This window comes from Dendropsophus ebraccatus, chromosome 6 (assembly GCF_027789765.1).
Source record: "Dendropsophus ebraccatus isolate aDenEbr1 chromosome 6, aDenEbr1.pat, whole genome shotgun sequence".
Lineage (NCBI taxonomy): Eukaryota > Metazoa > Chordata > Amphibia > Anura > Hylidae > Dendropsophus > Dendropsophus ebraccatus.
The window spans coordinates 114213804-114241212 of NC_091459.1; the positions used below are offsets into that span (position 1 = coordinate 114213804).

Sequence of the window (27409 nt, forward strand, 5' to 3'; positions counted from 1 at the left end):
CTGCCTTCTGGTCATCACATGAGCATCACAGATGAGATCCTACTGCAGAATCGTGTATAGTACATATGTATAGATGAGTACAGAAAATTATTTTAAGCAATGATCAATGCATGAATTTATCTAGGATTATTTATATGCAAGATATTATGGGTACATGTATATATTCCATACTATCTTATGCCAAGCTTCCCCCATAGGTCCCCTATATCACACTGCAATTTACTACAATCAAAACATGTGATGATCTCCATCAAACCGCGACCTAAATCAGAAATTTGCCAATTGTTTTTCTTCTGCTTTTAATCTTTTTAAACTCCGCAGTATTCTGTGCTGAAATCAAGTGCCTGATCATCAATCTCTCTGGATTATCAAATACTGGATTGAAGTTGGTATACACATTAGACATTTAAAATCAGAAAAAAAAAAGAAGTGGAGGGGCTATTCAAAAATTTAATGTAGCATACCAATCATCATGTCAGGCAATTTCACAATTCATGTATGTAATCTACAAACGCTGTGTGACCTGTAACTCATCACTATAATAAATATAAAGTGCTAATGCATTATCTCCCAAGGATACAGCTGCCTAAGGGCCCTATTCCACCGGGCGATTTTCGTTTGCATAATCGTTAACGATTAACGATTTCAAACGTCCGCTATTGCGAAAGACCTGAAAACGTTCACTCATTTCCATTGAACGATAATCGTTGCTTATGATCGTAATTGCGATTGTTTTTCTTCGCTATTTTTTCGCTATTGCGTTCGTATCTACTGCGAACGACCGAACGACGTCTTATTCAATGCGAACAATTTGCGAACGAGCAACGATAAAAATAGGTCCAGGTCTTATAAAGCGATCAACGATTTCTTGTTCGGTCGTTAATCGTTAACTGCATTTCAGCCGAACGATTATCGTTTCGATTCGAACGATTTAACGATAATCTGAACGATAATCGTCCGGTGGAATAGGGCCCTAAGTGTGGGACATGTGAGAAAATTCTCCACTCTGTCCCAACACGTCTGCCCTTACCAAGTCTCCACCAGCAAATGCCCGACAACAATGCAGCCCCTCCACCTCACCCTCCAACGCGTTTCGTCAGACCTTTCTCAAGGAGCGGTGCTTACCGCTTATCTTTTACCCACCACCATTTTCATTGGTCCAGTATTGAAGCGTAATATTATAAGGTAATATCAGGACAGCCCAGACCTCCTTGTTTTATAGGTGTGCATATCATTTTATCGGCCACTCTTGCTCTTTGACCCAGCCATACATACTGAATCAATATTTTTTTTATACATTTTAAACATGTCTGAGAAATATGTCCGATCTCTCTTGCTTCCCTCACCCTTGGTTCATAGGGTTCCATTATATATGGACCTACAGACTCGAGTGGGAAGTCCAGTTATGTGTCCTACACGGTCCGCAATTAAGCGGAGATCGGTGGGACCCTTTAGATGTAAGCTGGGAAGAGTCGGGGTCCACACCTGGGACTAGCTGTGGATGCTTTGAGGGGGGTTGGGGTGGGGGACCTGGGACTTCGACCAGGGCTATGAAGGTAAAGTCTGAATGGGAGGCTAAAAGTGATAGAAAAAGGAAATATAATGGAAAGTGGATGAGTGAAATAGAAGATTGCATAGTGACGGACGCTCTTTTCTTTTCTTTCTGTTTTTCTATCCTCTTCTTGTGCTCTGACAGATATAGAGGGGCATCAGCAGAGACTTGAAGTAGGACATGGCAAGGTTAAGGGTGTCAGAGTTGAATTGGGCATAGAGTACAGTAAAAAATTAAAGGGTGATTAAGGCCAAAGAAACCAGACTCGACTTCTAGGAAATGAGGATGTGTAATGCTTGATAGCCATACTTTAATATACTGAAATGATGTAATGTCGACCAGTGAATGGGGGTGACAGAGAGATATGTTTATACCTCTGATTTTGTAATAGGTTGATGTATGTGTTTGTCAAAGAAAAAAATAAAATAAAGAAATATGTCCTATCCAGGTGATGGGTGTTAGGGCTGGGTTAGTGTCCCGTGATCCAGGCCACCACTGCACCCGCTCTCCCTGCTCCTCTCAGGATGCAGACGGCCATGTGTCTGGGCCTGGCACATCTCCTCTTCAGCCCCCTGGGGCACCTCAAACTCCTTGGTCCCATCCCTCCTCCTAGGGCGTACAAGCATGCTGACTGTCACAGATTTAAAGGGGCAGTACGCCCTTAATTGGTTAATTGAACCTACACACTCTTATAAATCCCTACACCTCCCTTGACCCCTCTGTTGGAGTCTCTGCATGCCTTCTAGTGTGTGGTCCCAGCTATCCTGTGATTCCTGCCGTCTACCTGTGGTTCCAGCCATCCCAGCCTGTCTGCCTACGTGTCTCCAGCTACACCTTGCTTGCCACTGCTAGCTAACCAAGCCAGGGGTAGCAACCCGGGGGTCGCCTGCCGCAGCAAGTCCATCCCACCTTGGGGTGGGCACTGGTAAAAATCAGTGGCCCCCTTAGACTCGGTGGTACCGTGCATCTACGTCTCCAGTTGGAACAATCGGTAGTTTAGAGTATTTAGTAATGTCTACTGTGTTTATTAATGAATCAAGGTTAGTTGTGACTAATTTATTTACAGGATATGTAAAGTCCACCCCCAAATACGGTATGGCCCTGTCTGCCTATTGAAAATAATATTCGTTATTAAGCTTTATAACAGTAGGGAGGGGAATACCCATATTAAGGATTAGTGATTTTTATTGGGTTTACTTTATAATATCTGATGTTCCCGAAGTCAGTTTCGATAGCTTGTGTTCTGATATAGCTTATATAATATCATCTGCAAATAATCCTATGCGATGATCCTGCTGTGTAGTTGGTATCCCCTTTATTGTTACATCTTTCTGAATTTTCTGGGCCAGTGGCTCGATTGCTGGCACAAAGATGATGGGCAAGAGCAGACAACCTTGCTGCGTACCAATCGTTACATCAAAGGGTCTGGAAAGTATGCCGACTAAATAGATTTGGGCTGACTGCTTTGTGTACAAAGCCATAATAGGTTTCAGTATTGGGCCTTGTAGTCCAAATCTAGTCAAGGTTGTTAGAAGATATCCCCAGTGAACTCAGTCAAACGCCATCTGCGCATCCAATGTTTCCACCATCAAGTCAATGAATCTATGGGTTCCATCAATGGTTTGTCTACCAGTAACGATTCCAACCTGGTCCCCTCCCAGGCAAGGAATAACCCCCAACATTCTGTGGGCCAATAGCTTTGCATATATTTTTAAATCCTTATTTAAAAGCGGGATTGGGGGGTAAATTGGGGCATAACATTTCCAATAGGAAGGAGTCTGATAAAAAAAAATTGTTAAACATTCTAACTAAGTAAGGAACCAATAACCCCTTTAAATAATATACAGTAATTATAATTATAATATATAATTATATAATTTTAATTCTCGTTTGTCAGCCCATCAGGTCCTGGCGACTTGTTAGGTTTAAAGGGGTTGTCCAGCGAAAATCTTTTTCTTTCAAATAAACTGTTCTCAGAAAGTTATATAGATTTGTAATTTACTTCTATTAAAAAATCTCATGTCTTTCCATACTTATTAGCTGCTGTATGTCATGCAGGAAATGTTGCTTTATTTTCAGACTGACACAGTGCTCTCTGCTGACATCTTTGGCCGAGACAGGAACTCTGTCTCAGTTCTGCACAGTTATTGTCTCAGCCAGAGATGTCAGCAGAGAGCACAGCAGTGTCAGACTAAAAATAAAACAACATTTCCTGCATGACATACAGCAGCTAATAAGTATGGGAAGACTTGAGATTTTTTTTTAATAGAAATGAATTACAAATCTATATAACTTTCTCATATCAGTTGATTGGAAAGAAAAAGATTTTCGCTGGACAACCCTTTTAAGTGATCTCATTACCTAGGTTTCGCCTACCTTTGTTACCGGTTTGGTTAATTCTTCCAATTCCTGAGGTTTATTAGAGGGAATTGAAATACCGTTCACTGTACTGTTGCCAAATTATAGAGACTGTCATAATATTTGGCAAATTTGGACAATTTTAGGAACAGATAACCCACCTCCCCCGACCCCCCCCCCACCCGGACGCATAATGTCATTGCATCTGACAACTACTCACCTACTCCCTCGTGCCGGCCGGCTGACAAGTTCACCAGACGTGGTGTGTACTACCCTGCCTTCTTCTACTGGTGCCGGCACGAACCAGTATAGTCCAGGCTACTTGTTTGTAAGCTGGCCGGCACCAGGGGAGTAGGTTAGTAGTTGTCAGATGTGATGACAGAAGCGCACCGTATACGCTTCTGTCATCTCTGCTGCTGGGCGGTGGGGGGGCTGCACTTCTTTAAGGGGATCCGTGCCGTGAACCTCCTCCAGCCATCGTGGCACAGATCATGTAAATGAGGCCTAAGCCTTGTGGGCGCACCACAGAGTTGTCTCTTTAATTTCTTCATTGTCAATAAAGGTAAAAAAAAACTCTTAGTGCATTTAGTGTTACGCTTTTGTAATCAGGGGGGGGGGGGGGTGTTGAAGAATAAAATTATTTTAAGTGCCACACAAAATGCCAGGTGGTACAACAGTTTTAGTTTATTTCTAAAGTGCATGATCAGACCATCATTGGTCATTGTTCCTACAGCAGATGATTTAACCTTTGTTTTACTGTTTGTTTACTGAGGGATAAGCTGACGCAAAAAGCAATATTGTCTTTTATTAGGGACATATATTGATAAATCGATACTAATGTATAAGGAGCATTATTAATGTTACATCCTAATATAACATTACAGCCCTTTTCATCTATTATTATGTATGGACAACTAGCGCTAAGTTCCTCGCTGCTAAGATAATGCCGCCTTTTTTACTGGTGCTGCATAGATTTTGGGTAATTTTTTTATGTTTTAGTCTGTAAATGTCTTCTATATTTAAGTGTGATTCCTGTATGAGAAGTATATCCGCATGTTGAGCTATGGCTTCCTTCCACAGCACTGACCCTTTTATATGGTGAGTTCAGTCCCTTTACATTTAAAGTGAATGTGTACCACTAGGTACATCGCTTTGTGTTTTTTACATGAACAGACCAACGCTGGTCTATTCCATGAAGCACTGGGGGGCGGGCAATATCCCCTCCTCTCATTGACTCTAATGGAGCAGCGTCACAGAGGGGAGGGGTTTCATTACGCTGGGAGGCTGGTGAGCCGTCCCCAGTGCTTCATGCTGGCGCCGCTCTGTTCATGAAAAAAACACAAAGCAATGTACCTTTCGCTTTAATGAAAGAATTTTAATAACCATAATCAAGCAGATAAAATCTGTTTGGCCAAAGTTTCTCATATAAGCGGACCTATTACCCTGTGTAATTGGGGGTGGTCATTCCTATGTAATTTGATCAGAGACCTGGGACTCGTACTACCCCAGTAGGAAGGAAACCCGACACTGTGGGGCAGAAGGCAGTTACGGTGAGATAATTGGGACTCATCCATACGCGAGTGCGAGGATTCTTCAAACACTAAAGAAACACTTCACCACATCATGGTAGAGTACCTAGTACATTAGGCAAGGGCCCTCCTATCCAGTCCCTGACACCTGTTATCATGCTGTGGGCCACAGTAGCTAGTGCTATGGCCTGGGTTGCTGGAACAGATCTTGAGCTTGCTGGTGGGTTCTGGTGTTTTGGGAGCTATTTGTTACGATGACCAGAAGCGGTAACACCCACCCCCGGACACACGGCAACCGGACCTTGGTTTGGACTAAGGTGAGGTGCAAGGTGTAGGTGCACGGGCGGCCGTAGAGATGACAGAGACCAACTTTAAACAACTTTCAAACTTTACTTGAAAAAGGTTACAAACAGTACTCAGGTACTTAAAAAAAATCAATAATAATAGACCAACAGATAGATAGTTGAGTTGATAGGTGAAAACAGAGAGGGCCCTTGTCTAATGTACTAGATACTCTGCCGGGATGTGGTGAAGTGTCTCATATGGATGAGTCCCAGTTACCTTACCTAACCACCTTCTGGCCCACTGTGTTTTCCTTCCTAATGGAGGTTTCCGCCCTAATAGAGTAGTACAAGTCCCAGGTCCCTCCTCTGGGTGGAGCTGGCTTGTAGAATCCTTCCTACTAAGCTGAGCATAACCTGGGATGAAGGATCATGATTTCTGCCTCACATAATAGTTTCAAAAGGTTGAAAATAGTCCATCAAGTTCAACCTACAGTATTACCCTAATGTGTTGATCCAGATGAAGGCAAAAATCCCTCATGAGGCCAGTGCCAATTTGCCCCATTACAGGGAAAAAATTCCTTTCTGACTCCAAATTGGCAATTAGAAAAAATCCCTGGATCAACAACCTTTTACATAATAAAAATGATATATGTCACAAAAGAGGGGTAGACATGGCACTCACCATTAGATGTCTTCACCGTATCTTTATTAAATTCATGCAAAAACAGGTAAAACGAGAGGGCGCCTAGCGTGTAGCAGCGACAGCTGTTTCCTGCCTATCCGGCACTTCTTTACTTCTTCACGCAGCCGTGAAGAAGTGCCGGATAGGCAGGAAACAGCTGTCGCTGCTACACGCTAGGCGCCCTCTCGTTTTACCTGTTTTTGCATGAATTTAATAAAGATACGGTGAAGACATCTAATGGTGAGTGCCATGTCTACCCCTCTTTTGTGACATATATGGTTACTGAACATTTTTTGCCCAGTCTTTGGCTGTGGCCTATTTACCTTACTATACTTAAAACCACTTCTTTCTAGGAAACTCTCTACAACCACGTAGTCATGGTCGCAGTGACCCCCCTTATGGCTCCTCGCCGGGAGACCCCTTTTTTCCCAACTCGTAACACTTTCTCAGGAGAGAGCGACTTGCTGGCACTGTTACTTTCTATTCCTATTCTGTACATTGTTAATAATCATATGTAAGGTTAGTTAATCACATTGTCAACCCCACCCATAGAATTACTTAATCGCCTCTCTAACACAGTTTCATATATTAGTAGACATCATGTATAGGATTAATTAGTCGCATTATCAAATGAACATCTACATTTATTAAGCATCACGTTAAGGTTAATCAATCAACTCATCCAGCATCACATGTAAAGATAGTTAATCATATTGTAACCCCTTCATGTCCACAATACATATATATATATATATATATATATATATATATATATATATATTTATATATATATATATGTGTGTGTGTGCTCCTATTGCACATGCCCCGTGCAGTAGGAACGTATATATACATTCCTGCAATGAAGTGGCTTTAAATTTGTGTGGGGCCGCTCCACATCAGGGTCAGCAGCGCCAGAGCTAATGACAGGCAGCACGCTAGGGGTATATACTACTTGGGGCAGCACACAAGGGGTATATACTGCTAGGGGCAGCACACAAGTGGTATATACTACTGGGGCAGCACACAAGGGGTATATACTGCTGGGGACAGCACACAAGGGGTGTATACTACTGGGGCAGCACACAAGGGGTGTATACTACTGGGGGCAGCACACATGGGGTATATACTACTGGGGCAGCATGCAAGGGGTATAAACTACTGGGGCAGAACACAAGGGGTATATACAACTGGGGCAGCACACAAAGGATATATACTACTGGATGAAGCACACAAAGGTTATATACTACTGGGGGCAGCACACAAGGGGTATATAATAGTGGGGAAGCAGAGGAGCATAACTACTATATAGGGGTAGAGGGGACCTACTACTATATATGTTGGAGCCGAATATAGGATTCACAGCCGGGGGAAGACTCCAAGGTGGCCCAGAGAAAATAGAAAAGTGAAAGACTCTGATCAGAGAAGATGAGAGTAACTGGATGTAACTGCACTCTGCTATAGGGTTGTAGTGATGGGGTCATGGTGTGGCGGTATTATGTAATGGTATTATTGGTGATATCTTCCTGTTTGGTTAAGAGCAGTTTGTAGGCAATATGTAATCACTGTATGGAGGTAAGAGTGTAATAAGATAACTAATGTGTAGGGGCACTTTGAAGACATTATCCTGTGTGTGGAACACTGATCCTGGTAACGTTTGGATGGTCGTGAGTGTGTGGGTGTGTGTGTGTGTGTGTGTGTGTGGGGGGGGGGGGTAGGCAAATACAAATTTCGCACGGGGCGCCATCTACCCTAAAGCCAGCCCTGATCAAGCATACAAAACAATAGCATGACCCTCATTCCTCCGTACATTTACCCTCTGAGTTGTAAAGTCCTGCAGAATATGTTGGCGCTATATAACTAAAAATTATTATTAGGATGGTGCAGTGACGAGGTAGCTTGCACACTGACTACAAAAAATACAATGCCAAAGGACTTGAAATGCGTTGTGTCTTGTTCTTGTGCTTCTACATACAAACAATTTATAACGGTTCAGCCAGCACAGAATATATACAGGTAAACACGTTCTCAGCCAATATGGCTGCAAGCACAATGACAGGGATAGGGTTAACGTGCCTAGCAAGAGACTGACTATTCCCCCCATTCAGCATTCCCAGCCTGCAGATCCAGCCCCTGACAGTCCCTTCCTTCCCAGCCACCCTTCCTGCCCAGCCAGCAGCATTATTGGCTGCAGAGCAGACAGCCCCCTCCACCATAGCAGAGAGAGGTGTTATACAGAGCACACAGGCTGAGAGCCATACACACACACAGGAAGCTCAGACCTGTCCACTGTTCACAGCACAGCCATGGGAGTGGAAATAGAGACCATCACTCCAGGAGACGGTATGCCTGCATGACACCTCCTTGCCCACTCTGTAGCCATGCATTAGATTGTAAGCTCTTATGACCAGCAAGGCCCACCCGTCTCATTGCCAGTAGATGTCTCTTTTGTTTATAGCCTTTGTCATTTTACATTGCACAGATGTAGCGGAGCTGAATTCTTTATTGCATCGTGATAACTGAGCAGCTTTATGGAAATTTTATTGTAAACAACATATACTGCGTAGTGGCAAATGGCAAACCTGGCTCTGCTATATCTGTATAGCGGATGCACTATAAATACAGGATTTTATTAACATTATCAAAGCGTAGCTAGTGCCTAAGACCCAGCAGGGATAGACCCTTCAACCCTTTATTGCTACCGTTAGCTGGCTGTATGATTGATAGATAGATAGATAGATAGATAGATAGATAGATAGATAGATAGATAGATAGATAGATAGATAGATACATAGATAGACTATGATGTACGCATACCTAGACATTATCCATACTATTTTGCATTCCAGGTAAATTTTTTAGTTATAAAATGCTGTCAGAATGCACAATTTTAGTAAACAGATGTAGCAGAGTTTCAGTTTTCTTTGATATACAGTCCTATGCAAAAGCACTGAACGTTACATCTCCAAGGATAGTAGCCCTGACGCCTTTCCATGTATGTACTCTTTCATTCATTCACAGACTAGTTATTGTGTACATAGTGTTATAGATTTTCTGACTATTCAATCATACATTTCATTGCCTTTATACCTCCGTAATATATGGTATCAGGTCATTTTCTATCTAAGGAGAATCTACCTTTGAGCCATGAACTAAACAATTCTCCAATTCTAATAATTCACTCTCAAACCACTAAAAATCTAATAAATCATATATATATAAAATTGTGAAGTTCTGCGGAATCTGTTGGCGCTATATAAATAAAAATTATTGTTATTATATACGCTACTCTGTACATTCTGAAACTATAACAGAGCTGAGCTTGTCATTTGCCACACGCCTGACATGAGGCTGCTTTACATAGGACTGCAGCTTCATCCCTGAGAATGATTACAATTCACTATCATCAAACAGATAAACAACCACTTCACCTCTGCTACATCTGTATATTATTTTTGGTACCTCATGTCCTCCGGTTCACAGTTCCGCACGTAATGCTTTCATACCCTCATATGTATGCTTACCATTATCACGGCGTTCCCTGGCTATACCTTTGTGTTTCTTCGCTGCGCTTATGTGCATGTGATCGCTGAAGGCTTCTATGAACATATGCGGGTTATTGCTGTTCAGGTATTTCTTGAAAAACCATATTGTTTCATCTTGGGTCATGTTGTTTTATGTAATTCTCCAGACAGATGGGTAGTGGGTGTCTGGGAATTCATTTAGATACAATGCTTATTGTGTGAATTATTGTGATATACCACTGTGGTGCCGCATGTAGAACATGGTGTCGCAGCTAGACCTACATTGGCGCTAGACCATAATTATTATAGGTTCTCACTATGTTCCTTGATCGCAGCCTTGGGGGTACTTGATGTAATTTATTTTAGAAGAGGGTACCAGTCTTTATCCAACACCAAAGAATCTGCCCCCCCCCATGTTCAGCTAAAAAAAAATCTACATTTATATTCCATTCCCTACTGTATAATGTATTGCAGAAGCCTGAACCTCGTGGACATTGGAGATATCAAAAGAGGTCTATTGTCAGCCAGAGATACTCATCACCTCGGGAAGAAATAAAGGGGTCAGACACTTTATACAGTGCCAGTACCTACTGTATGGATTGGAGGTATTGGTGCTCAAGAAGCGAAGAGCAGAGTGGTTGTCAGATATCCCTGGCACTCCTCATCTTAGATGAACATGAAACCCATGATGACTACAAATATATATTAGTGTCTCCGAAACGTATTGGGTGACATTAACATTCACTGTCATGAAAAGATTATCTTCTCCAGACTAGGGTTGGTATTGACAGGTCACTGTAGTTGTCTACTGCAACAAATACTCTTTAGAGGGAAGAGAGATCCACCCAACAGCGTTAGCTTGTTTGCTATATACAGACGAGTTGGGGCCCCCTTACATACAAAAACATAGAGTTCTGTTCAGTTTCCCCCCAACATTCCTTTCAAATATGATTCTGGGTAGAGCTCCCCTTTAAATATACTTTAAGCACACCTGATTTAAAAGAGAACATGGAGCCGGAGGAGTAGAGCAGATTGCTATATACTGTAGTTTTGTGGGAAATGTTCCTGGATAACTAGTAAATTTTTTTGCTCATTTTGGGCCAAGTATTTAGGTGGGTGGTCGTACTTAGAGATTGATTGCTCTCAGTAAGAGATGAGTGAACCTCGAGTGCGTTCGGATTTGTCTAAACCTAAACTCTCAGCATTTGATTACCGGTGGCTGAAGAAGTTGGATGTTGGTTGGATTTTCCAATAAAAAAACAAACAAACTATATATATATATATATATATATATATATATATATATATATATATATCAATCTGCTCATGTCCTCTTGTTCTATAACATGTCTATAGATGGAACAGCACTTTGGCCAATTCCTACTTCTTACAAGAAACCTATTACAATAATCAATAATCTTATCTCAAAGTATCCCTATGCCGGGACCCTAGTGGTCTTTTGTAATCTGTGGGAAATCCTTAAACTAAAGTCCCCAAACATGGGAACTTTAGCTGGTTCAGCTGACTGTCTAAAGTTAACCACACCCTTTATACTAAAGCTGGCCATACCTATTGTCAGCGGGCCAAACCGTATGATGTGTATGAGAGTCTATAGACACTTCACCGACAGATGACGTTAGTGGAGATGAGGGTCAGGCACGGTCTGACCCTTTTGTTCTCAGAGGGTTAACAATCCTGCTGTGGCTAACCCCTCTCCTTCCCACAGGGAGCATAGGAATGTTTGGCTGTGCCAAACATTGATGTTCTTGGAGAGGTTGGGAGATATAAATGGTGGCCAATAGTCATTGAAGGTGTATAGGTATCTTAACACGTATGGCAACCTCCCAACTCTCCACCAACAGAGGATGTTGGTGATAAGAAGGGTCGCATGTGTAACATTTTTAACACCTAACCCTTTAGTTTTGGGAAAGATAAACCGCCACCAGAGCTATCTGCGGATTACTCCTCCCCTTAAAGGAATCATAAATATATAGGTGTGCTGATCATTCATGTGTATAGAAAGGTTGGGTATGGCCACCTTTTCCCTACAGCACCATCAAAGGAGAAATGAAGCATTACACAGCGCACAACCGCTATTTTACAAGCCTTAAACACTATAGTACCCTGGGTAGTAAAACAAACATAATAACGTGCAATGAAGTGTTACTGGGATGTTTTAGTGCAAATTGCAATGATTTTCTTGGAACTGGGTGATTTTCTCTAGTAACAAGTTCCACCGAACTTGTTAGGGTAGACTTTATGGGAAATAATGTGTCTCATGCTGTGACTCTCCTCAGTATATATGACATTCACACTGTGCTCCCAGTGTAACTGAAGCTGGAGACTGGGGAGGGTCTGCAGAAAAGGTCAGGCGTAGGATGTTTCTATGTTTAAACCCTTCACTCTAGCACCAGATGGGTTAACCTTTTACTCCAAAACCAGATGGCACATAGATCAGGGCATACATGGGTGATTTTCTACATGATGTCCAGGTGGCTACAACTGAAATCCATTGACGTCACTACTAATATTTCAGTATAATTTACAAGCACTTGCAAGATGGTCTGTACCACTACCATCCTCTGCCGCACAAGTCACCAAATAGGCACCACTAAATGCATTGACTGTAGGTGGCCCAGGGCTATGACAATGGGTATGAAGTAGAAAGAAGGAAAATATCTTATAAGATTTTGCAAAAACGGCAAACATTGGCCATTAAAATTAGTGTTGGGTTAAAATGGGATTTGTTTTCATCCTTGGTAGTAGTGACCTCTTCTTAGTGTACTCCTTGTAGTGCAGTACAGTGGGGAATATATTAGGGATGATGGATGCCCGGGAGGGCACCAACAACCCAAACTACCTTGGTTGGGGTAAATAGATGCAGGGATGGGACAAAGAACTGATAAAGGAAAGCTCAGCTATATATCTGTATAAATATAGAGCATATTTCTATGTGGGTGATTCATTAAGTACCATGTTCCCAGAGTGCCATGTTACAGAGTGGCTAAAAATAGTTAAAACCACTAATGTCATCAGGACAAGCCAACCCGACTCTTCCCCGATGGCAGATGTTGGGGATAGAGTGGTTGGGCATATTGGATTTCAACATCTCAATGGACGGTTGATGGACTGTCATCACCTAAAAAAAGTCAATTGTGTTTTTTAAAATTTTGGCTTATAATAGGATGAATGATCTATTGTTTAGGGAAGATCTTTTGTCCATGAACATTTTGTTAGGAAAAAATACTCCCAAACAGATCATTTGTCCATCACCTGGTGTCGTTGATCATAGAAGGCCAGTCTGAGGGACTGTAATGGCCAATATGGGTAACTTCTGCCTGGCTGTGTCTGTGAGACAGTTGTTGACCAGATCATTGTTCATTCAACAGTTGTTAAACCATCAACCTACGTCTGTCTAATGTTTTTGGCCCCCTTTAATGTTTTTATGAAGGTCTCGTATGGGAAATCTCTGCTTTATTCTCATATCTCCAAAGACATCTATATGCATGTGTGAATGAGAAGAATGGCCTTGTCTCGAACATTAATAATCTTTGTTCTGTAGATTCGGTTTTCTTGTAAATAAAACCAATATTTCACTTTCCCTTCCACATCCCCAATGATAAAAAATGGAGAACAGGCTTTTATGGCGACTAAATGGGTAACTGAACATATATGGTACCCATAGCAGTTGTTCTTTTTTTTGGCCTCTTCAGGTCTATATCCAGAGGTTGAATAGTACTGAGGTGGAATTGTTCTTTGATAGCTCGATATAAAACTGCCTGTGTGATTTATATTGTTTTTTCTAGGCAGAACATTACTCTCTCAGAGTTGCAATCTTTAAGAAATGTCTTGCCTTGTCTGTAAATGATGGATCCACCACCTACAAGGGTCTCCGAGCCTTCTCGGGTGAGGGTCAAGGTCTTCCCGCTGCAATCCTGATGATCTCTGAGCCAAATAGAGACTTGCAGCACTCTCTGTTACCTAGCAACATTCAACATGTAGGAGAGCTGACTGGGGAATGCTTTACCTGATAAATATATGAACTTGGTGTTTGTGTCATCAACATTCTGCAGTAGACGCTGCAAACCTCCGACCACCATAGAGCATATGAGGGACAGGCCAAAGAATGGCTTTCAGGGGAAATAATGGGTAAAGTTTTTTTTAAAAAAACAACAACACACAGTTCTAGGTTTTAAGTAGTGTCCTATCCTTTGTACAACACTCATGGTAGACATTAGATGAGCTCATGAGGACCAACCCAGGCTAGGTGAAGTCTCTGCTTTGTCCTTCAGAAACACATCATGGTTCCAGGAACAATGCTAGTCATGGGGGGCCTAACCAATGGGGCCAATCTGTGTAATGGAGGTAAAATGTCCCCTACAATGAATGGAGTACATTGCACATGTGCAACCAGTGCTCCACTCATTGTCTATGGGATTCCAAATGCTCAGTGCTCCACAGTGTTTGGAAGCCCCATAGAGAATACATGGAGCAATAATCTTGCAAGCGCACTAAGCTTTATTAATCCTTGGGTACAATTTCCCTCCATTCCACAGTGTGGCTGTGATGACAGGGATACTAGACAGACCCTGGCACTGAACCTCCCAGTCTGTCCCTTCCTCTTGGTAACCCGACTCCCTAATAGGCCATCCCCCAACCTGAACACTGCAGGCCACTGTGGCTAATGTGCCCACACAAAACAAGGACAGGACAAACACTACACAATACTAGAAGGGTCAGCAGGCAGGGGGAAAGTCAAGGAAAATAAGCCAAAGTCAGATTCACAGAAATAGCAAACCAAGATATATCGCTAGCGTAATCACTCCAATAGAAGGCTTTATAGCAGGCAATGTGTCACAATGGGGGTAGTAGTGTATAGGGGATGGCAGAGACTCCAGCCCCTCCTTTAGAACCAAAGCTGACTGGCAGTGGTGTCTGCCAGTCAGCATTAAACTGTGGGAATAGAGCTGAGCACTCTGGGCGGGGGCTGCATCATTGCCCGCACTCAGCGGATTCCCCTCTGTTCAATTCTGACTGGCAGACGCCACTGGTAACCAGGAACGCCGTTGGCAAGTCCATCGGCGTCTCGTAACTAAGAACGCTGTTGGCATGTCCTTGCAGACAGCGGAGCCGGGAGTACTGGGCGCCGATTCCTGACTGTGGTCCCAGTGGTCTGACCCCAGCCAATCTTCGTACAATTCACTATTCATAGGATAGGGGACAACATGCTGAGGTAGAAAATATTATTGTCATTTAGCTTTTTCATTATATGCTTGATGCAGCCATGTATGTAATGGATAGAGATTCTTTTGAAATGATCAAGAAATGATTCAAGAAACCCAGAAGTTTCATTTTGGATCCCATTCAATAAGTGATTCTTAGGCTTTGTTCACATCTCTGTGGGAGGTTCTGATGAGAATTCACATTGCAGGATCCGTCAAAAATCTACTTTTCATTGTTGTTCAGTAAAATGCTGGATACCATGATGGAAACAAACTCGCCCCATTATAGTCAATAAGGTACACTGGCTGCTATCGTCATGTGATGGATCCAGCACTGCAGTCATTTCTATTGTTCTGCTGTGGTGGAGCAGAACAATGGAAATTATTATGCAGATGTGAACAAGTATTTACCTGGTGATTCGTGATCAAGAATCACATGGAAGACCATATTTATTCCTGCAAGTAGGCTACTATATACCAATGCTTAGCTGGTGGGGTTGAGCCGTTCACGGACCATGAGGTGGTTAGACATTTTGCTCCAGTCACATTACCCATCCAGCCTGATAAGCATTTTCTAAGAAAACTGGAAGCCGTGGGAATGTAATATGAGGTCAAGCGGTCAACCAAAGACATTATACTGCTGCTTATTATTTGCATTGACATGAATGCAAATATAGAATTTAATAGGCTCTTGAGGTCAGGTTTTCCTTGTAGTATCATAGAAATTAAGGTGATTTATATGAATACAGATAGGATGACAAAAGCAACCCTACATACATAATGGGGCGCTTATGGGCAGTCTGTAGTATACAGCCATTATATACACTGTATATGGGATCATTATGTGCATTCTGATTATAACATTTTGCTGCCTAGCTATTGAAACTTGCAATTATTGTTATTCATAATACTGAATATTTCATAGTCACTATATCTTTGCATTTACTGTTTCCCGTCTTTTTCTTTTATAATCTGCAGGAAGGACTTTCCCCAAGAAGGGTCAGACATGCGTTGTCCATTACACAGGTAAGACGCTATATAGTCAGGATAGTCTCTGGGAATATTCTTTTGTATGGAAATCATACAGTATATTGGGTAGGGAGAATCTACGTGTAAGTATGTGAATAATGTTTACTTCCTCTCAATCTTGAATAGTCAAAAGGCCATTTTTTAATCTCACTATCTACTGGGTTCAATCAATGAGGTATTTCCCTATGGGAATTTCCTGGGACCCTTATAGTCATTAAGACCTTATAGGTTCCCTAAAAAAGGGAATAGGGTCACGTTTATTTCCGAGAATCCCCCATAATAAACAAGTTTGGAATAACGTTCATAGGCCCTGGTTATGAAGGTTCAGTGGGATAAGGCATTTTCTGGTTTCTGCTTGCACTTCAAAAACATACTGAAAGGTTACTTGCTGATGTTAAAGCGACTCTGTACCCACAATCTGACCCCCCCAAACCACTTGTACTGTCGGATAGCTGCTTTTAATCCAAGATATGTTCTGGGGTCTGTTTGGCAGGTGATGCAGTTATTGTCCTAAAAAAACAACTTTTCAACTGGCAGCCCCATGCCCTACGGGAGTGGCCTAGATTGTGTATGCATTAGGCTGGCACACCCTCTCTGTCCCACCCCCCCCCCACCCTCCTCACCATTAGGAATGCTCCAGGCAGATTGCCTACTATTCGTCAGCTGTGTCAGCACGGCACATGGGCTGGATCGTTAAGACACCTGTGCAAATGTTCAGCATGGAGAAAATGTTCCAGTGGCATTCCTAATGATGAAAAGGGTGGGGAGAAGGGACGGAGGGGTGGTGCAAAGTTAGGGCACAGATACTCCCGTTGGGCACGGGGCTGTAAGTTTAAAAGTTGCTTTTTAGAACTAATACTGCATCACCTGCCGAACGGACCCCAGGAGAGATCTTGGATTAAAAGCAGCTATCCGAAGGTACAAGTGGTTTGGGGGGGGGGGGGGGGGGTCAGATTGTGGATACAGAGTCGCTTTAACTTTTTGGTAGACTGAAAGGACTAACTTTAAGGGTACGTTCACAGGTACCGGATCTGCAGCAGATTTCATCTAAATAAATAAACACGGCATCAAATCTGCACCATCGAATCTGCTGCGGATTTGCTGCTACGTGATCCTGTACGTGTGAATGCACCCTAAAGGTTTCGACCAGGATTATAGAGAAGGGTCCTGCTTTTCCTCTTCTTCATAAATGGCACCACTGTTGCTGCAGAGCAATGTACCACTAGACATCTAGAGGTGGCCTCTATTACATACAGGGAGCTGTGCTGAGCCAAGCACATACTCTATGTCTTAGGAACACCCTATGAATATGATCTAAGGCTTGTAAACTGAGCAGCTCCTGCACACACTGTAACTTGACAGTAACCAATCTCAAGTGTCCCCAATGCAAAAACCAAATGTGCTAAGTATGTATATTACTCACTCATCAATCCCTATGTATTATAAAGCATCCGGTAATACAAGTGTTGCACATTTTTGGAATATAGGGATTAATGTAGTGTAATTTATAAAGATGGCAATACATATTAGATATGTGTCAGTCCCTCTGGGAGGCCTCCTGACTCTTCTCCAATGGCAGATGATGGGAAGGGGGAGAGGGGTCAGGCATGATTCTGCTGCCCGATCCTTTGTTCTCAGAGAGAAAAGCCTCCTGCATTTTCTAGCAGTGACTTCACCCTCTTTACTCAGAGAACATATACACTTGGCTGAGCATGTATGTGTATGGCTTATCTGGAGAAACAGCTGTCAGTCAAACGAAAGGCCACTTGAAGACAGTCCTGCCAGACTGTCCATAACACTAGTTCCATGTTCTTACGGAAGGCATTGTAAAAGCACATTTGCCATTGACTAACTGCGGTATTAACAGCCAGAACCATTTAGTAAACAGGCGCCAATATTGACATGTCTTACACGACTCAGTAATCGTGTAGCCAGGGCTGTATGAATGATCGCTAGTTCAGCCCATTGCCTTAACCAGCCATCAGCCACACATCCCCTATTACACAGGAAGATGTACGCTGCTTAAAATAATATTATAAAAACTAAGAACGGGGAAAAAGGCCTTGCAAACCAAGCAATAGTTTAGAGGATTACTTTATATCTAATGATGAGTATAACTACTGGTAAGGTCTATGATGCTTTCATCTTTTTGAGGAGAGTGTAACTGTCAGAGTGTTCCCTAGAAGGAATTACTTAAAGGGGATCTCTAGCGCTACAAAAACATGGCCACTATGACTTTTATGCATGTCAAAGTGTTACTGTCAACTTTTGATGTCAAGAGTTATGATGTTTTGTATGTATGGTGGCCAGAAGGCTCTGGTAAACAGCTGATCGGCAAGGGTGCCCAAAGGTCCAACACTAATGACCTATTCTGAGGATAGCTCATCCACAAATGTTGCCCAGAAAACTCTTTAAATAACAACTCTACCAGTAGCTATATTTTATTTGCTCATTATATGGAACATTTGGCATTGTATACATAAAGAAAAAGGGGATCCTAATTTTTCTAGGTTGGAGCTCTTTTCTTTCATCATGTTGCTCACTTCTGATAAGTAAGCGCAGCTCCTGTAGTTACGGGCAGAGTAAGACATTCCCTTGGTTCCAGCATACTCTACTTCCTGCCAATATGGAGGATTTCCAGCCCGGGGTTGTTCACTGAATTAAGTGTTCATTGCAGGAATTCATGACGTTGGGGATCTGCCTGTTCTCTTGTCTGTGAGAGAACTGGGCATTTCTTTGGGGATTTTTAATAGCGTTTTAAAAGGGATCTCTGCTTAAAATAATATTATAAAAACTAAGAACGGGGAAAAGGGCCTTGCAAACCAAGCAATAGTTTAGAGGATTACTTTATATCTAATGATGAGTATAACTACTGGTAAGGTCTATGATGCTTTCATCTTTTTGAGGAGAGTGTAACTGTCAGAGTGTTCCCTAGAAGGAATTACTTAAAGGGGTTCTCTAGCGCTACAAAAACATGGCCACTTTTCCCCCTACATTTACTTCAATGGAACTGAGTTTCAAAACCCCACCCAAACTGGAGACAACAGTAGGGGGAAAGTGGCCATGTTTTTGTAGCGCTGGATAACCCCTTTAAGTGTAAATCCAGTATAATAAATGGGACCTTACATGGAGTAATGGAGCATTGTGGGCAAAAAAGTTCAGGCAGGGATATTTTTTTAAAAACTGCCAGGGAGGGGGTGAGTGACAAAACAACATGCACTTATCTCCCTGGCTCCAGCGCTGTTGGCCTAAGTCCGTCGCTCCAGTCCCTGGCCACGTCCTAGTGACGTGTCAAGCCCGCTGCAGCCAGTGAGTGGCTGAGCGGGCCTGGAACGCCAGTTCCCAAGTTCTGTATCTACACCAGGACTGGAGAGGTGGACTGTGGGCACCAGCGCTGGAGGTAAGTGCATGTTGTTTTTTTCACCCATCCCCTCCCTGGCAGTTTTGAGAAGAAATGTCCCTGCCTGGACTTCTCCTTTAATTTTACCAATGTTAAAGTAAATGTATCACCTAGATTTTTTTCTAGTGAGTCAGGTACTAAAGCATGTTTTATATATTTTTTATTTATTATCATCTTGCCTGAGCTATTTTAACAGCATTTAGAGGTATGCTTTACAGAAATCACCATGGACCATAGTACATAATAGACAGGACCTTTACCATTCAGATGAATGAGAAAGGCTTCTGGGCACACTCTGTACCTTTATAGAGGGAGTTGTGAGCGAAAACTATTGTACGCAATATTGGTATTATCTTTCATTTTAAGGGTGGGTTTATACTACGGAATTCTCGCGGACAATGTCCGCCGAATTCCGTCGTGTGTCCGCACGCACGGCCGTGTGCCTTTCTGCCGGTTCCATAGACACCATTCTATGGGCCGGCGTATTCCGCTATCCGCCGAAAGAAGTGACATGTGATGATAAGGAGGACACTGACCTGTACAGAACAGGAAGTGTAAGTTTAGTTCTAAGCTAAGTGGCCAGAATAAAAACTGCCAAACTTCAGGATTATTGTATAAAGTAGACAGTAAAGTGAAAAATAAGAAAAACATCACCAAAAATTCTTAAAAAATATGTTTAACATAAAAACTCGATTTAAACAATAAGTCATTTTTGTAGGTAAAGATTCAGTATAACAACAAGATTATTGGGTGGGAGTTCGGCTGTGTAATACAGTCCTCAGTGTCTGTTATGAAGGCAGGAAAAATGATACTGATGATGTTGATCCTGCATGGGTGCATTGTATGTAACATAATTCCAAAATATCATTAAAGCCTATCCAAAAGCTGCATACTGAGTATTACCCGAACCTTGGCACTGGGCCACTTCATGCACTCCAGGGGTTTCAGATGTCTGCAGAGAGGAATTCACAGGTCACAGTCAAGAGTGTGGTTGCCGCATTCACTCACACCCACAGAAACATGGACCATTGACGTCAAAAACAGACATCATGATCCATGTAGTCCAAACTAGCCTGCCCTTATATAATATATAAGATATATGATTATTCTAGACATAACTTCATTCAATTATGGTTGACTTTCCTTTTTATTTCCATATATCACACCCTTTGGTGAATAAAGTGTTAAAGGGAACCAATCAGCACGATTGTGCTGATATGGATCCCAGAATCATAGTTCAGAGCTAATGTGCAGCTCGCAGTACATACCAGCCGCGGCTGCAGCAATAGCAGGAAGAGGGGCGGCAACTAGTCATCTGGGCGGGGAGCCACCCGTGACTAGTCATTGCTCTCTGCCTGTCAGTTATCTCTGCACTGCGCGCCAACAGGCAGGGAGTGGTGACTAGCCACTAACAGCTCCCCACCCAGATGACTAGTTGCCTCCCCTCTCCCTGCCTCGCGTGGCAGAATAAAAGTACTCTTTCTCCTTACTAAAGCTTCTGGTGCAGCCGAGGCCGGTACATGCCGCGAGCTGCACAGTGGCTCTGTACTATGATTCTGAGAACCATATCAGCACAATCATGCTGATTGGTTCCCTTTAAGTAAGCAGTGCTCTATGTCTGAAAATTGGCTTCTTATTAAAAATCTTTTTTATAGGCACAGACTTGTAGTTGGCTTTACATTCAAGTCAGTGTTTGATTCAGATTAGAAGCCTTAGAATATTACTGGGGGGTTAATCAAGGCTTAAAAACCTTCTAGAAGTAGAGGTTACCCATCTGTAGACGGCTGTTTTGGGTTTTTAGCATCAGTATAGAATAGGGTGTTGGCTGTATACACTCTGGAACAAATGAGCACCCTGCCCTATACTGATGAGAGACAACAATCCCAAAACAGCTGTCTACAGTTACATAACCTCTCCGGGCATCCCAATCCCAACAACCTGTTTATTAACTCACTCTTTTCCGATACAACCATGTTATCAACATTTTATCAACATTTTATGTTAAAGGGATTGTCCAGAATTAAGGAAGATATTTTTTCTCTAAAAATAATGCTTCTCTTATACACAAGCTGTTTTTGGTAACTCTACCCCATTAAGTTGCATAGCGTTTCTGGCTGTTTAGAGGGGTTGGGTTTCAAAATGGTGTTCTAAGGTTCCTACAAATCCATTAGTTTTACAATGACTGTAATAAGTCATAAAATATTGACAAGTAAGTTTTATGTGCATACTGACAACAGGTATAAAGTATTCTTAATACACATGGTGGTTTACACAGGAAATGGCAAGAGTTTACTTATTCACTCACAGGATGCGGTGCGACCTAATAGAATTATGGATTTGTTTGCTAGAAAAAGAGTTGAATCAAAGATAAAAAAATACCATTGCTTGGCCACACTGGCAACTGAAGGTCTACAAGTATTCAGTGATTTTTGTCTTGCTGTTAGTTTTCCTTAAAAAAAACAAAAAAAAAACTTCCCCCTAAAGAAGCCCTGTAGTCACTCCCCCTTTAAATAAGAAGTTACTATTATTAAAAAGCATAGTGCCCTGTTCACACACCTTTTTTATAGCCTCTGGATACACCCTTCCATCCCTGAGAGATGTGGGTATATTCAGTTAATAGCCAGATGGGTGTGAAATTTATATAAAGGGGTTAAATATCGGCTGATGACCGTGAATACAGTCAGGGGGTATCCACTTGGATCTTATTAGAGCGTAAATAAGCGCCAAAGTGCTCGTTTACTGAGCCAATTCCACAGCTAAATTATTGTTTAGCAAGTGCTGCACGGACATCGTTATGATGTCCATACAGCTCTTGCCCTAAACTGTTTATACATTACCTCTCCACTCTCCTGGTCTTCTTCTGCCTTCGTGCTTGCTTCCTGGGACCACAGCGGCCAGTGATTGGCTGAGCAGCCTGTCAGCTTAGAGAAGCTGCAGCGCACGGTGCGGGGAAGCAAGCAGGGAGCAGGAGAAGACCGGGAGAGTGGAGAGATAATGAATGAACAGTTTATTTAATCTTTACCTGTTGGCCATGCATTGCTATTACACGCTGATGATTTTAGGTCTGGAACTAAAGAACGATCAGCCAAATGATCTATTACAAGGAGTGATAATCATCCGAATCTGCCTGATTTGGCTTATTAACACTCCGTGTAATGGGGCCCTTTAGCATACATGCCCCTCAATGTAAGATGTTCACACCTGTGACTATATAATCACCCGATGCTCAATCACATCCTTAAAATTAAGTTCACGCCCATCTGACTATTAACTAAATTGTAAAATTATAAACCAAGATATTTCGGTAACAGTAGAGCATATCCAGAAACAGTAAAATGGTGAGCAGTCAGTGCACCCTCAGCTATTTCATGATGGTAACATCCCATTTTTTGGGTGGTTCTCTACACATCCTACAGTTCTTGAAGATGAAAACACAGGCAGGAGCAGGGTAACCCACAATGTTGGTGTTTTTAGGGTACTTGGAGTTGACTCCCTGGTACCATTTAAAGGGGTACAATCTAAATACCACTTCACTACTCGAGCCCTCTTGCAGAATAGGACTAGTTAAGGGAACACCTTAGATGGACATTCTTAGTGGGAACACACTGCGACCCCTAGGGCTTATGTGGGTGTATTTGCTATGATGTATAATATTTCAGCAGAGTAAATCCGCCTTTATAAAGCAATGTTCGGTTGTGCACTACTGCTATTATTGTTACTACTCCTGGTATATGGTAGATTCCTACCAAAAATGATCACCCTCACTGAGTAGACCAAATGTATGCTGCCTATGCCCAACCTACTGCACCTAAATATCATGGCTCATATGCACTAACTATAGAGGGCAGAGAACATGGCTGCCTTTATACAGACACATACATTGCTTTCCTATTTTATTTTATTTTTATTTTTTAGTTTTGTAATGATGATGCCACTGGTCAAAATGGGAATACAAATAATAATAATGCTTCAGTTAGATTTTATGTTTATTGACCCTTTAATTTTATCCTGCTGTGCTTCTTCCAAACTTGCTAAAGGGATTAGAAAAAACAAAACTACTTTTTTTTTGGGCAAAAACCGCAACGCCCCTGTCCTCTGTGTGTGGTATCACAATTCAACCCCATTGACTTCAATGGAACTGAGCTGCAAACCCACACCCAAACTGATGACAGGGTGGTGATGTTTGTGGAAGAAGGAAGCCATGTTTTCTAAGCCTGCATAACCCTTTCGTCATCCATTCATTCTGTCCTGGTCATCAGCGTCAACCTGAGGCAACCAGGCTAGATGCTACAGCATTCTTTGTAATCTGGGTCAAGTCAAAGCCTAAGGCCTCATTCACACATCCGTTTCGGACAGAACATGAAACCAATGTTATCCTATGGCCCTGTTCACACGTCCGTACATGTCCGTGCCGCAAAAAAAACGGACATGTTGTAATGCGGACCTTTTTTTCGGGCACGGATCGCTGGGGTAATGATGTTTGAAGCACGGAGCTCTACGGATGCGCATACGGTAGAGCACTACGGGTGTGTGAATGTGGCCTAAACCTGAAGCCAGCGTTTGCTTTATCCTTGTCACCTCCTAGATTCCATTGATGGTATGTGGATCTGTTGTATGGCATGAACCACTTTCCATATACAGCCCCGATGAGCAAAACAAATCTAACTCAACAGATCAGAATAATCAGGTCAGCAGAATACAGAGTTGCCCAGTCATTTATCTTCTAAAGGTGACCATACACTAGGGCAGTGGTGAACAACAGCAATTCCCATCACACCTGGGCAGCCACAAGGTGTCCTGGCATGATGGAAATTGTAGTTCTGTACAAGCTGAAGGGCCGCAGGTTGTGCACCACTGCTCTAGAGTCTATGATCAGCTTCAGAGGGTAAGTATTGCTTCACTCTATTGATATAGTGATCGCCCTATGAACTTCCTATATCCGGCCTAAAATACTGGGGGAGATTTATCAAACATGGTGTAAAGTGAAACTGGCTCACTGGCCCCTAGCAGCCAATCAGATTCCATCTTTCATTTTCCAAAGAGTCTGTGAGAAATGAAAAGTGGAATCTGATTGGTTGCTAGGGGCAACTGAGCCAGTTTCACTTTACACCATGTTTGATAAATCTCCCCCACTGTGTACAAATTACTATGAGCAGAACCAGCACATACGGAACCCTCCTTACTGGGAACACCGAAGAGCCCAGTAACCTCCTTGCAATATGTGGCTTCCAGATGGTGCGTATTTCTTCATGAAAGAATAAAATCTATTTGGAAAGTTTTGATTACATTTCGAAGCTACTTCGGATTCTTCAAGGAGACATCAAGCAGGGACTGTTCCTTATCACTGGTACTTTGTACCCCGGGCTCCATGCTTATGATCCGCCATCACTCCAGGTGGTCCCCTTGATGTGAGACGTGCGCACGTTTAGAGAGATGAATAAAACATGGTCGTGATTCACAAGGACGTGATATGGGTTCTTTACTGAGACTTCCCTGTGTGTTTTGATGTTTTTCCAGCTTTTTTTTCCCTAAAAATGTGAAAGGGACTAGATAAGACAACGTGTGACTTATTCTTTGCTGTAGGCATAAATCTGGTGGAAACAAGGGATTTTACGTCAACTAGATTAGAGTCCCTGCTGTACTGTTTAAAGGGGTTGTCTGGAGAAATATTTTTACATTTGACATTCCAGACTAAATATTTCAACTTCACTCTTTAAATTAATTAGAAAAACCTCAGCAAATCGGGAGCATATCCACCATGTGTAAACGTAACCGGAGTAACACGAAAAATAAAACTGCATGTACTCACCTGCTGCCACTCACATGCAGCACTAGAAAAACATAGGTGCTTTATCCTGAAACAGTGCTACATCTGTCCCCAGGTTGTATGTGGGATTGCACTTCAGCCACAGTAAAGCTGAGCTACAAAACTAGACGCAGCCCAAGCATGTGGCACCATTTTTTTCTTAAAGGAGGCACCTATTTTCTCTAATCCTAGATAATCCCTTTAAGCTTTCGGGTTTGCTACTGCTCTGGACAGTTCCTGACACAGGCAGAGGTGGAAGCAGAGAGCACCGTGTCAGAATAGAAAGAATACACCACTTCCCGCAGGGCATACAGCAGCTGATAAGTACTGGAAGACTTAAGATTTTTAAATAGAAATATTTTACAAATCTATGTAACTTTTTGACTGCAGTTGATTTGAAAAAAAAAAAAACAGAAAAAAACCCTCTCCATAGTACCCCTTCAATCCCGTAGATTTATACATTAACAAATATAGGGCCATCTTTCATCTATATCAATCCTTAGGAGATCTTGTAACCACCACTGCTCATCAAATGCGGTCACATCTTTTTATGTCTAAGACTATAGATCTGCGTCTTTAAGGAATCCACTTTGGTATCTTTCTTCCTTATAGTAAGTGCGCCTCAGGCGTTGTTTTTAATGAGCCCAACAAGCAATGTGGATTGATAGGGATTTATATGAGGAGATCCCCCCCAGAGCATTAGGAATTCCGCTAATTCAGTTTTATTTCTATGTGGCATATAAACCCTATCAGCTTTTATGCTGGCAGTTTATAGTAGGATCAATAGATGATACACTGGTTGTTACCGGTTCCCTATGGGTCTTTTCGCAGTAGCACTGTGTTATAATATTAACAGCTACAGAACAACGGCCAACAATGCTGTACTGCAGGGATGTCACTGTGCTTAGAGAAGACTTATGGTCAGCCCAAAAATTGTAGTTTTTTGTAATTTTAAGTCCTCGGGTGCCCTTTTCCTGCTGTGTCCCTCTCTGTTCCTGAGAGTTTCATTACATAGGTGATTATATTATTCCCTGAATGATGGGCAAGAAGACACCCAAGGATGCCCTGATTGGCAAGGTTCTTATAGGACAAACTTTGAAGCTGGGGGTCAGGGCGTCTTTACAATAATAGTTATATTTTTAGTTTTTCCTTGGAGAATTGAAGCCATTTTTTAACAATGTAAATGAACCAAGGAGTAGTTTACCCCCTAAGGGTAGGTTGACACTACGCAATTCGCACAGATAAGTCCTATGGCCAGGCTGATTCTGCGTTCCGCCGACCACTCTAACATGTCTGACATGTCTATTCTTTCAGCGGACTGCGGAATCGGACGGCCTTAGAATGGTGTCCTTGGCACGGGTGGATATGCGCACCGCCGTAAACGGGTACGAGCCGGAATATATCTGCACGGATTCTGTAGTGTAAACCCTAAGACTAATCCCCCCTGCCTTGGTGTCCCACAGTGTCTCTATGGGAGGGCTCAAGCCTCTGCTTCGCTGTCCGCTCAACAAGTCAATTCTTTTCAGGAGTGGATACACTGTAGGATACTGAGGCAGGCAGGAATTTCTCCACCATGAAATTCCACCACTTTTACTCGGTGTGAACATACCCTAATGATCACCAGTATCTGTTCTTATAACAATTCGCATTACAATTGGCATTGTATTTTTGCAGTGATGTAGATCAAGGTTCTGTAAAGACTCCATCTAGAACTTCCATTGCAGATTCTGTTCAGCAGCGGTAAGGGCCGCTTATTACACGGCCCCATCTGCTAGATCGGCACTCGTTTACTGAGCCTGTTACACGGCTCAATTATTGTACAGCAAGGGCTGTGTGTGTGTATATATATATGTATATATATCATTAGTGATGTCCGTGCAGCCCTTGCTGAAAATAATAGAATCTATACGCTCCCCGGTGTCTTCCTGGGTTCTCCGCGTTCCCTGCAGCCGCCAGTACAACTTCAGAGCTGATGTCTGAAGTGACAGGCCGGTCAGCCAATCACTGGCCGCGTCCTGAAGACTCA

General features: G+C 42.4%; 1 protein-coding gene across 2 annotated transcripts in view; it reads left to right on the forward strand.

Moving 5' to 3' along the window:
* The window catches only part of FKBP1B (FKBP prolyl isomerase 1B), a 58220-nt gene that overhangs the window by 6633 nt on the left and 24178 nt on the right, over positions 1 to 27409 (forward strand). The window contains exons 1-2 of one of the 2 annotated variants that reach the window (XM_069975699.1): positions 8611 to 8745; positions 16127 to 16174. In XM_069975699.1, the coding sequence (XP_069831800.1) occupies positions 8709 to 8745; positions 16127 to 16174 (85 nt within the window). In that variant the 5' untranslated portion in view covers positions 8611 to 8708. Of the gene's footprint in view, positions 1 to 8610; positions 8746 to 16126; positions 16175 to 27409 lie in introns of those variants that run through there. The other variant, XM_069975698.1, reaches the window with a different exon arrangement.